This window comes from Lissotriton vulgaris, chromosome 2_1, assembly GCF_964263255.1.
Source record: "Lissotriton vulgaris chromosome 2_1, aLisVul1.2, whole genome shotgun sequence".
Lineage (NCBI taxonomy): Eukaryota > Metazoa > Chordata > Amphibia > Caudata > Salamandridae > Lissotriton > Lissotriton vulgaris.
This window is the reverse complement of record NC_141687.1, coordinates 1,203,332,812-1,203,345,659: the sequence shown is the minus strand read 5'-3', so window position 1 is coordinate 1,203,345,659 and position 12,848 is coordinate 1,203,332,812. Positions and strand designations below refer to the sequence as shown.

At 47.6% G+C, this 12,848-nt stretch overlaps 1 protein-coding gene across 1 annotated transcript in view; it reads left to right on the top strand.

Annotated features, from left to right (window-relative positions):
- SNX19 (sorting nexin 19) overlaps window positions 1-12,848 on the top strand; it is a 238,927-nt gene that overhangs the window by 52,285 nt on the left and 173,794 nt on the right. Inside the window, exon 6 of the mRNA XM_086956928.1 lies at window positions 2,142-2,238. Coding sequence (XP_086813054.1) covers window positions 2,142-2,238 — 97 coding nt within the window. The remainder of the gene's footprint in view (window positions 1-2,141; window positions 2,239-12,848) is intronic.

The following is a 12,848-nucleotide window of genomic DNA, read 5'->3' as shown; positions in this document are numbered from 1 at the left end:
GGAAAAGATCCCACATCTGACGTCCCAGTCTAACTAGCTGGCATCTGACTATGACCAGAACTGGGTGGGATCCGAAGAACGCTCTCCCATTCAAGACCTCCATGTGGGACAGCCACTACTGAATTTCCTACCGCACTTCCTCGAACAAAGGCACCGACTGGAGTATGTGAGGCCCTTCTGAAAATGGTAAACCTAAGGGGTTGCAACTTGCGATAACGTAGAGGATCTGGAAAGATCGCCTCGAAACACGACGACCGAAGGCCCACCAGTCGAGCTAGCTGGCAGAGAGAAGTGTATGGCCTAGTGAGGGCTTGATCCAGTTTGTGCTGGATCTTCGCCATTTTCTATCACAAAGCCCAGGAAACTATGCCGATTGCGACAGAGAGAGAAGAGATTTGCTCTTGTTGATTAGAAACCCAAGATCCTGTAAAAGGAGTAACGTCGTCTGCAGCTAAATGGCTAACTTTTTGGGGCACTGGCCAATAATCAGCATGTCGTCGAGGAAGAATATGATCCTCATCCCCTGCACACACAGGAGTTCCACCACTGGTTTGAGGATCTTTGTAAAGTGCCACGGTGCTGAAGATAGTCCGAAAGGAAGCGTCAGGAACTTGTATGCTAAACACCTTTAGAGGAACTGAAGGAAGCAGATGTGGAGCAGAAAGATTGGAGCAGTAAAGTATGCGTCCTTCAGATCCAGCCGCGCCATCCAATCATGTGTCGGGAGAACATCCTGCAAAAAATGGATCTCTTCCAGCCACTCATTGAACTCTTGAAGGTTTACTAAAGGTCGTTGACCCGATCTTGTTTTTCGACCAGGAAAATATTGCTTATAAAGCAGTTGAGGAGGGCCTTGTACTCTGTCTACGAGATCACACTCTGCTAGGGAAAAAGAGATTGATCGAGGGCGCACCGCTTGCCATGGCAAGCCGTAGAACTCGATTTGAAACCTGGGACGGTTTGGAGAATCCATGCATCCGTCGTGATAGTCTCTCACCTGTAAAGGAAAATTGCCAGCCGCCCCCCCCCCCCCCATTATTAGTTAGGAAGAAGAGCGAACACTCACCATTGGAGGAGGAGGTAGACACGTGGCTCCTGTAACTGCCTCTGCTGCGGCGACACCCTCTGGTGGGGTAGAAGGTCCTGAAACAGGCTTGTTTTTTCTGCGCTGGGAGCCTTGTCCCTGTAATGAAAGTTGCATTTTACTTCGTAGTCATAGTGCTTTTAAATGGGTGTTTAAATCTGATCCAGTTACATAAGTTAGTATTAGAATTATGGGAATGGTAATCTGAAACATCTGCAGACATTTTTATACAGTATTTAGAGGATGGATTGGGTTAAAAATGTCACTATGCCGAGGGAGAGCAATCAGATCATCACTAAATCCCTACTTCCCTTCCTCCTGAAAGGTTACAACGAACCAGGAGAACAATTGTATCTTATTGGTAATCGATCCAGACCGTTGAATGATTTACCATTTGGCATTACCAAGATCCCTCAAATGCCCACTCATTCAGTTAAACATTTGAGAGGTGGCTGTGTGATAATGTGAAAACATAGATTTCATAGAATTTCTAGCAAAACCATAAACACAAAATAAAAAAAAAAACTTTTCGTAAATGCTTATGCAAGCTCTTTTCTGACTTGCAAACCCCTGTATGTCTGGTATTAGAATATTTAATTGACTTAGTACTAAGATATGGGGGGAGTGAAATTGATTGGATGTAGAAATGATACACAGCTTGCCTGTTTCAGATGGAAAAATGTATGTAACATCAAGATTTTTGCCATTTGTATTTTAGGGTCTACATTTCGGTCATCTGAATTTTAGGGCATGAATTTTCATAAAAGATTTTGAAGTTTCTGTTTTCACATGGACATGTAATTTTTGGCTAATATCTCATTCAATTGGTCTTGCCCCTCATATATTCCATGGCAACCATTTGAAACACTTGTAGAGTACCATAAAAACACTCAATACAACGTAACATTTTGGAAATACGATTGTCTTTCACAAAGTGTCTCTCAATAGACATATAATTCCTTTTGTCAGAATATATGAATGTTCGTATTCTCTACGATGATACTAGATCAGTTGGTACTACTTGCAAAACATGGCATCGTCTGTTGCTCTTTTCCAGATCCAGACTTCGTTTCCCATCTAGCAAAATTGCCCCGGTTCTGAGCGCTGTAGAAGCACAGGAAAAAGTTCTCTACAGCGTCCATGAAGGGAGCTTGGTATGTATGAGGTGCCCAACCACCACTGCCAAATTTCATTGTTCTTTGATGGTAATCTTAAAATGTTGAAAGATTGCCAGAAACCTAGATGCATCATAAGACTGTTTTTTTTATTCAATTGGTGCACTATTGGCAAAGAGCTTATGGTACATGTTTCTTCAGTGTATGCTGTGCTGCCTCTTGCCTTGAGGCCAGCCAAGGCATGGTGAGTTTCAGTCTATTTTGTGAAGTGAGGTTATGGATGCTTATGTAATGTTATGTTATTTTGATTCATAAAACGCATGGCTTCCCTGACCAGTTTCCCAGAACTGGCCTCCTCACCAAAGTACTCTATCTGTTAAGTCGTATTATGCAGATGGAAGCAGCTTAATCATCAAGTTCTTCGGAAAACATTATATTACCAGCAAGTCTTCAGTTTCTTCTGAAATACTGTAAGCGTATTACAAACTTGCTGCAAGTGTGGCAGGTTATTCCACATTTAAGACAAAGATACACAAAAAATCGACCGCCCTGTTGGGTCTTCCCGGTCCTAGGAATCAGGGCGAAATCCAAGTGGCTTGAACGCAGTGGGCGATTTGAAGTGCAAGCAGAGTCCAAAGGTCTTAAATACAATGGCCGAGTATTAGAACTTATATGGCACTTATGCATGTAGCATAAGGTCTTAATGTGGACCTGCTGCTCAATAGGTAGACAGTGCCGAGTATTAAGCAAACTGGCTGTTGAAGTAAACCTAGGTGGAGGAAGATTCAGAAAAGGGGGTGGTGATGAACAGAGTGTCTGAATTAAACAGACCACTCTTACCCAGTCCAAGGATCAGGGCCTGATCCATCACCGTTTTTTAGCTAATTGCACCATCCAAGCTCAGAACCTGGCTACATGCAAATTAGTCTGTCCCTGGCCCAGTGCATCATGGGAACAGGGCAGACCAGACTACCAAGCCAATTCTTCACTGGAAAGGAGACAAGCTTCCGGGGACCGGTTTCTGGCATTTCAGCCGTCGTATAGCCAGGTTCTGAGCTGGGATGGTGCAGTGAGCTAAAAAACGGTGTTGGATCTAGCCCTGATCTCTTGACTGGGTGAGAGTATTCTGCTTAATTCAGAGACTCTGTCCATCACCACCCCTTGTTGTTAAATATTTTGTCCACCCTAAGCGTGGAAGGGTATACTCAGATGTGAGTCCCTTGCACATTGCACCATCCGGATTCAAGCAAGCCGGGCCGACGACGGCTGAAATGCCAGAAACCGGTTCACTGAAGCTTGTTTCCTTCCCAGTGTAAGAATTGGCTTGATAGTTTGGTTTGCCCTGTTCCCATCATGCACTGGGACAGGAACAGACTAATTTGCATATAGCCAGGTTCTGAGCTGGGATGGTGCAGTGAGCTAAAAAACGGTGTTGGATCTAGCCCTGATCTCTTGACTGGGTGAGAGTATTCTGCTGAATTCAGAGACTCTGTCCATCACCACCCCTTGTTGTTAAATATTTTGTCCACCCTAAGCGTGAAAGGGTATACTCAGATGTGAGTCCCTTGCTCATTGCACCATCAGGATTCAAGCAAGCCGGGCCGACGACGGCTGAAATGCCAGAAACCGGTCCCCGGAAGCTTGTTTCCTTCCCAGTGTAAGAATTGGCTTGGTAGTTTGGTTTGCCCTGTTCCCATCATGCACTGGGACAGGAACAGACTAATTTGCATATAGCCAGGTTCTGAGCTGGGATGGTGCAGTGAGCTAAAAAACGGTGTTGGATCTAGCCCTGATCTCTTGACTGGGTGAGAGTATTTTGCTTAATTCAGAGACTCTGTCCATCACCACCCCTTGTTGTTAAATATTTTGTCCACCCTAAGCGTGGAAGGGTATACTCAGATGTGAGTCCCTTGCTCATTGCACCATCAGGATTCAAGCAAGCCGGGCCGACGACGGCTGAAATGCCAGAAACCCTTCCCCGGAAGCTTGTTTCCTTCCCAGTGTAAGAATTGGCTTGGTAGTTTGGTTTGCCCTGTTCCCATCATGCACTGGGACAGGAACAGACTAATTTGCATATGGCCAGGTTCTGAGCTGGGATGGTGCAGTGAGCTAAAAAACGGTGTTGGATCTAGCCCTGATCTCTTGACTGGGTGAGAGTATTCTGCTTAATTCAGAGACTCTGTCCATCACCACCCCTTGTTGTTAAATATTTTGTCCACCCTAAGCGTGGAAGGGTATACTCAGATGTGAGTCCCTTGCTCATTGCACCATCAGGATTCAAGCAAGCCGGGCCGACGACGGCTGAAATGCCAGAAACCGGTTCACGGAAGCTTGTTTCCTTCCCAGTGTAAGAATTGGCTTGATAGTTTGGTTTGCCCTGTTCCCATCATGCACTGGGACAGGAACAGACTAATTTGCATATAGCCAGGTTCTGAGCTGGGATGGTGCAGTGAGCCAAAAACCGGTGTTGGATCTAGCCCTGATCTCTTGACTGGGTGAGAGTATTCTGCTTAATTCAGAGACTCTGTCCATCACCACCCCTTGTTGTTAAATATTTTGTCCACCCTAAGCGTGAAAGGGTATACTCAGATGTGAGTCCCTTGCTCATTGCACCATCAGGATTCAAGCAAGCCGGGCCGACGACGGCTGAAATGCCAGAAACCGGTCCCCGGAAGCTTGTTTCCTTCCCAGTGTAAGAATTGGCTTGGTAGTTTGGTTTGCCCTGTTCCCATCATGCACTGGGACAGGAACAGACTAATTTGCATATAGCCAGGTTCTGAGCTGGGATGGTGCAGTGAGCTAAAAAACGGTGTTGGATCTAGCCCTGATCTCTTGACTGGGTGAGAGTATTTTGCTTAATTCAGAGACTCTGTCCATCACCACCCCTTGTTGTTAAATATTTTGTCCACCCTAAGCGTGGAAGGGTATACTCAGATGTGAGTCCCTTGCTCATTGCACCATCAGGATTCAAGCAAGCCGGGCCGACGACGGCTGAAATGCCAGAAACCCTTCCCCGGAAGCTTGTTTCCTTCCCAGTGTAAGAATTGGCTTGGTAGTTTGGTTTGCCCTGTTCCCATCATGCACTGGGACAGGAACAGACTAATTTGCATATGGCCAGGTTCTGAGCTGGGATGGTGCAGTGAGCTAAAAAACGGTGTTGGATCTAGCCCTGATCTCTTGACTGGGAGAGAGTATTCTGCTTAATTCAGAGACTCTGTCCATCACCACCCCTTGTTGTTAAATATTTTGTCCACCCTAAGCGTGGAAGGGTATACTCAGATGGGAGTCCCTTGCTCATTGCACCATCCGGATTCAAGCAAGCCGGGCCGACGACGGCTGAAATGCCAGAAACCGGTTCACGGAAGCTTGTTTCCTTCCCAGTGTAAGAATTGGCTTGATAGTTTGGTTTGCCCTGTTCCCATCATGCACTGGGACAGGAACAGACTAATTTGCATATAGCCAGGTTCTGAGCTGGGATGGTGCAGTGAGCTAAAAAACGGTGTTGGATCTAGCCCTGATCTCTTGACTGGGTGAGAGTATTCTGCTTAATTCAGAGACTCTGTCCATCACCACCCCTTGTTGTTAAATATTTTGTCCACCCTAAGCGTGGAAGGGTATACTCAGATGTGAGTCCCTTGCTCATTGCACCATCCGGATTCAAGCAAGCCGGGCCGACGACGGCTGAAATGCCAGAAACCGGTTCACGGAAGCTTGTTTCCTTCCCAGTGTAAGAATTGGCTTGATAGTTTGGTTTGCCCTGTTCCCATCATGCACTGGGACAGGAACAGACTAATTTGCATATAGCCAGGTTCTGAGCTGGGATGGTGCAGTGAGCCAAAAACCGGTGTTGGATCTAGCCCTGATCTCTTGACTGGGTGAGAGTATTCTGCTTAATTCAGAGACTCTGTCCATCACCACCCCTTGTTGTTAAATATTTTGTCCACCCTAAGCGTGAAAGGGTATACTCAGATGTGAGTCCCTTGCTCATTGCACCATCAGGATTCAAGCAAGCCGGGCCGGCGACGGCTGAAATGCCAGAAACCCTTCCCCGGAAGCTTGTTTCCTTCCCAGTGTAAGAATTGGCTTGGTAGTTTTGTTTGCCCTGTTCCCATCATGCACTGGGACAGGAACAGACTAATTTACATATAGCCAGGTTCTGAGCTGGGATGGTGCAGTGAGCTAAAAAACGGTGTTGGATCTAGCCCTGATCTCTTGACTGGGTGAGAGTATTCTGCTGAATTCAGAGACTCTGTCCATCACCACCCCTTGTTGTTAAATATTTTGTCCACCCTAAGCGTGGAAGGGTATACTCAGATGTGAGTCCCTTGCTCATTGCACCATCCGGATTCAAGCAAGCCGGGCCGACGACGGCTGAAATGCCAGAAACCGGTCCCCGGAAGCTTGTTTCCTTCCCAGTGTAAGAATTGGCTTGGTAGTTTGGTTTGCCCTGTTCCCATCATGCACTGGGACAGGAACAGACTAATTTGCATATAGCCAGGTTCTGAGCTGGGATGGTGCAGTGAGCTAAAAAACGGTGTTGGATCTAGCCCTGATCTCTTGACTGGGTGAGAGTATTTTGCTTAATTCAGAGACTCTGTCCATCACCACCCCTTGTTGTTAAATATTTTGTCCACCCTAAGCGTGGAAGGGTATACTCAGATGTGAGTCCCTTGCTCATTGCACCATCCGGATTCAAGCAAGCCGGGCCGACGACGGCTGAAATGCCAGAAACCGGTTCACGGAAGCTTGTTTCCTTCCCAGTGTAAGAATTGGCTTGATAGTTTGGTTTGCCCTGTTCCCATCATGCACTGGGACAGGAACAGACTAATTTGCATATAGCCAGGTTCTGAGCTGGGATGGTGCAGTGAGCTAAAAAACGGTGTTGGATCTAGCCCTGATCTCTTGACTGGGTGAGAGTATTCTGCTTAATTCAGAGACTCTGTCCATCACCACCCCTTGTTGTTAAATATTTTGTCCACCCTAAGCGTGGAAGGGTATACTCCGATGTGAGTCCCTTGCTCATTGCACCATCAGGATTCAAGCAAGCCGGGCCGGCGACGGCTGAAATGCCAGAAACCCTTCCCCGGAAGCTTGTTTCCTTCCCAGTGTAAGAATTGGCTTGGTAGTTTTGTTTGCCCTGTTCCCATCATGCACTGGGACAGGAACAGACTAATTTACATATAGCCAGGTTCTGAGCTGGGATGGTGCATTGAGCTAAAAAACGGTGTTGGATCTAGCCCTGATCTCTTGACTGGGTGAGAGTATTCTGCTGAATTCAGAGACTCTGTCCATCACCACCCCTTGTTGTTAAATATTTTGTCCACCCTAAGCGTGGAAGGGTATACTCAGATGCGAGTCTCTTGCTCATTGCACCTTCAGGATTCAAGCAAGCCGGGCCGACGACGACTGAAATGCCAGAAACCGGTCCCCGGAAGCTTGTTTCCTTCCCAGTGTAAGAATTGGCTTGGTAGTTTGGTTTGCCCTGTTCCCATCATGCACTGGGACAGGAACAGACTAATTTGCATATAGCCAGGTTCTGAGCTGGGATGGTGCAGTGAGCTAAAAAACGGTGTTGGATCTAGCCCTGATCTCTTGACTGGGTGAGAGTATTCTGCTTAATTCAGAGACTCTGTCCATCACCACCCCTTGTTAAATATTTTGTCCACCCTAAGCGTGGAAGGGTATACTCAGATGTCAGTCCCTTGCTCATTGCACCATCCGGATTCAAGCAAGCCGGGCCGACGACGGCTGAAATGCCAGAAACCGGTTCACGGAAGCTTGTTTCCTTCCCAGTGTAAGAATTGGCTTGATAGTTTGGTTTGCCCTGTTCCCATCATGCACTGGGACAAGAACAGACTAATTTGCATATAGCCAGGTTCTGAGCTGGGATGGTGCAGTGAGCTAAAAAACGGTGTTGGATCTAGCCCTGATCTCTTGACTGGGTGAGAGTATTCTGCTTAATTCAGAGACTCTGTCCATCACCACCCCTTGTTAAATATTTTGTCCACCCTAAGCGTGGAAGGGTATACTCAGATGTGAGTCCCTTGCTCATTGCACCATCAGGATTCAAGCAAGCCGGGCCGACGACGGCTGAAATGCCAGAAACCGGTCCCCGGAAGCTTGTTTCCTTCCCAGTGTAAGAATTGGCTTGGTAGTTTGGTTTGCCCTGTTCCCATCATGCACTGGGACAGGAACAGACTAATTTGCATATAGCCAGGTTCTGAGCTGGGATGGTGCAGTGAGCTAAAAAACGGTGTTGGATCTAGCCCTGATCTCTTGACTGGGTGAGAGTATTTTGCTTAATTCAGAGACTCTGTCCATCACCACCCCTTGTTGTTAAATATTTTGTCCACCCTAAGCGTGGAAGGGTATACTCAGATGTGAGTCCCTTGCTCATTGCACCATCAGGATTCAAGCAAGCCGGGCCGACGACGGCTGAAATGCCAGAAACCCTTCCCCGGAAGCTTGTTTCCTTCCCAGTGTAAGAATTGGCTTGGTAGTTTTGTTTGCCCTGTTCCCATCATGCACTGGGACAGGAACAGACTAATTTACATATAGCCAGGTTCTGAGCTGGGATGGTGCAGTGAGCTAAAAAACGGTGTTGGATCTAGCCCTGATCTCTTGACTGGGTGAGAGTATTCTGCTGAATTCAGAGACTCTGTCCATCACCACCCCTTGTTGTCAAATATTTTGTCCACCCTAAGCGTGGAAGGGTATACTCAGATATGAGTCTCTTGCTCATTGCACCATCAGGATTCAAGCAAGCCGGGCCGACGACGACTGAAATGCCAGAAACCGGTCCCCGGAAGCTTGTTTCCTTCCCAGTGTAAGAATTGGCTTGGTAGTTTGGTTTGCCCTGTTCCCATCATGCACTGGGACAGGAACAGACTAATTTGCATATAGCCAGGTTCTGAGCTGGGATGGTGCAGTGAGCTAAAAAACGGTGTTGGATCTAGCCCTGATCTCTTGACTGGGTGAGAGTATTCTGCTTAATTCAGAGACTCTGTCCATCACCACCCCTTGTTGTTAAATATTTTGTCCACCCTAAGCGTGGAAGGGTATACTCAGATGTGAGTCCCTTGCTCATTGCACCATCAGGATTCAAGCAAGCCGGGCCGACGACGGCTGAAATGCCAGAAACTGGTCCCCGGAAGCTTGTTTCCTTCCCAGTGTAAGAATTGGCTTGGTAGTTTGGTTTGCCCTGTTCCCATCATGCACTGGGACAGGAACAGACTAATTTGCATATAGCCAGGTTCTGAGCTGGGATGGTGCAGTGCGCTAAAACACGGTGTTGGATCTAGCACTGATCTCTTGACTGGGTGAGAGTATTATGCTTAATTCAGAGACTCTGTCCATCACCACCCCTTGTTGTTAAATATTTTGCCCACCCTAAGCGTGGAAGGGTATACTCAGATGTGAGTCCCTTGCTCATTGCACCATCAGGATTCAAGCAAGCCGGGCCGACGACGGCTGAAATGCCAGAAACTGGTCCCCGGAAGCTTGTTTCCTTTCCAGTGTAAGAATTGGCTTGGTAGTTTGGTTTGCCCTGTTCCCATCATGCACTGGGACAGGAACAGACTAATTTGCATATAGCCAGGTTCTGAGCTGGGATGGTGCATTGAGCTAAAAAACGGTGTTGGATCTAGCCCTGATCTCTTGACTGGGTGAGAGTATTCTGCTGAATTCAGAGACTCTGTCCATCACCACCCCCTGTTGTTAAATATTTTGTCCACCCTAAGCGTGGAAGGGTATACTCAGATGTGAGTCCCTTGCTCATTGCAACATCAGGATTCAAGCAAGCCGGGCGGACGACGGCTGAAATGCCAGAAACCGGTCCCCGGAAGCTTGTTTCCTTCCCAGTGTAAGAATTGGCTTGGTAGTTTGGTTTGCCCTGTTCCCATCATGCACTGGGACAGGAACAGACTAATTTGCATATAGCCAGGTTCTGAGCTGGGATGGTGCAGTGAGCTAAAAAAACGGTGTTGGATCTAGCACTGATCTCTTGACTGGGTGAGAGTATTATGCTTAATTCAGAGACTCTGTCCATCACCACCCCTTGTTGTTAAATATTTTGTCCACCCTAAGCGTGCAAGGGTATACTCAGATGTGAGTCCCTTGCTCATTGCACCATCAGGATTCAAGCAAGCCGGGCCGACGACGGCTGAAATGCCAGAAACCGGTCCCCGGAAGCTTGTTTCCTTCCCAGGGGAAGAATTGGCTTGGTAGTTTGGTTTGCCCTGTTCCCATCATGCACTGGGACAGGAACAGACTAATTTGCATATAGCCAGGTTCTGAGCTGGGATGGTGCAGTGAGCTAAAAAACGGTTTTGGATCTAGCCCTGATCTCTTGACTGGGTGAGAGTATTCTGCTTAATTCAGAGACTCTGTCCATCACCACCCCTTGTTGGTAAATATTTTGTCCACCCTAAGCGTGGAAGGGTATACTCAGATGTGAGTCCCTTGCTCATTGCACCATCAGGATTCAAGCAAGCCTGGCCGACGACGGCTGAAATGCCAGAAACCGGTCCCCGGAAGCTTGTTTCCTTCCCAGTGTAGGAATTGGCTTGGTAGTTTGGTTTGCCCTGTTCCCATCATGCACTGGAACAGGAACAGACTAATTTGCATATAGCCAGGTTCTGAGCTGGGATGGTGCAGTGAGCTAAAAAACGGTGTTGGATCTAGCCCTGATCTCTTGACTGGGTGAGAGTATTCTGCTGAATTCAGAGACTCTGTCCATCACCACCCCCTGTTGTTAAATATTTTGTCCACCCTAAGCGTGGAAGGGTATACTCAGATGTGAGTCCCTTGCTCATTGCAACATCATGATTCAAGCAAGCCGGGCCGACGACGTCTGAAATGCCAGAAACCGGTCCCCGGAAGCTTGTTTCCTTCCCAGTGTAAGAATTGGCTTGGTAGTTTGGTTTGCCCTGTTCCCATCATGCACTGGGACAGGAACAGACTAGTTTGCATATAGCCAGGTTCTGAGCTGGGATGGTGCAGTGAGCTAAAAAACGGTGTTGGATCTAGCCCTGATCTCTTGACTGGGTGAGAGTATTCTGCTTAATTCAGAGACTCTGTCCATCACCACCCCTTGTTGTTAAATATTTTGTCCACCCTAAGCGTGGAAGGGTATACTCAGATGTGAGTCCCTTGCTCATTGCACCATCAGGATTCAAGCAAGCCGGGCCGACGATGGCTGAAATGCCAGAAACCGGTCCCCGGAAGCTTGTTTCCTTCCCAGTGTAAGAATTGGCTTGGTAGTTTGGTTTGCCCTGTTCCCATCATGCACTGGGACAGGAACAGACTAATTTGCATATAGCCAGGTTCTGAGCTGGGATGGTGCAGTGAGCTAAAAAACGGTGTTGGATCTAGCCCTGATCTCTTGACTGGGTGAGAGTATTTTGCTTAATTCAGAGACTCTGTCCATCACCACCCCTTGTTGTTAAATATTTTGTCCACCCTAAGCGTGGAAGGGTATACTCAGATGTGAGTCCCTTGCTCATTGCACCATCAGGATTCAAGCAAGCCGGGCCGACGACGGCTGAAATGCCAGAAACACTTCCCCGGAAGCTTGTTTCCTTCCCAGTGTAAGAATTGGCTTGGTAGTTTGGTTTGCCCTGTTCCCATCATGCACTGGGACAGGAACAGACTAATTTGCATATAGCCAGGTTCTGAACTGGGATGGTGCAGTGAGCTAAAAAACGGTGTTGGATCTAGCCCTGATCTCTTGACTGGGTGAGAGTATTCTGCTTAATTCAGAGATTCTGTCCATCACCACCCCTTGTTGTTAAATATTTTGTCCACCCTAAGCGTGGAAGGGTATACTCAGATGTGAGTCCCTTGCTCATTGCACCATCAGGATTCAAGCAAGCCGGGCCGACGACGGCTGAAATGCCAGAAACCGGTCCCCGGAAGCTTGTTTCCTTCCCAGTGTAAGAATTGGCTTGGTAGTTCGGTTTGCCCTGTTCCCATCATGCACTGGGACAGGAACAGACTAATTTGCATATAGCCAGGTTCTGAGCTGGGATGGTGCAGTGAGCTAAAAAACGGTGTTGGATCTAGCCCTGATCTCTTGACTGGGTGAGAGTATTCTGCTTAATTCAGAGACTCTGTCCATCACCACCCCTTGTTGTTAAATATTTTGTCCACCCTAAGCGTGGAAGGGTATACTCAGATGTGAGTCCCTTGCTCATTGCACCATCAGGATTCAAGCAAGCCGGGCCGACGACGGCTGAAATGCCAGAAACCGGTCCCCGGAAGCTTGTTTCCTTCCCAGTGTAAGAATTGGCTTGGTAGTTTGGTTTGCCCTGTTCCCATCATGCACTGGGACAGGAACAGACTAATTTGCATATAGCCAGGTTCTGAGCTGGGATGGTGCAGTGAGCTAAAAAACGGTGTTGGATCTAGCCCTGATCTCTTGACTGGGTGAGAGTATTTTGCTTAATTCAGAGACTCTGTCCATCACCACCCCTTGTTGTTAAATATTTTGTCCACCCTAAGCGTGGAAGGGTATACTCAGATGTGAGTCCCTTGCTCATTGCACCATCCGGATTCAAGCAAGCCGGGCCGACGACGGCTGAAATGCCAGAAACCCTTCCCCGGAAGCTTGTTTCCTTCCCAGTGTAAGAATTGGCTTGGTAGTTTTGTTT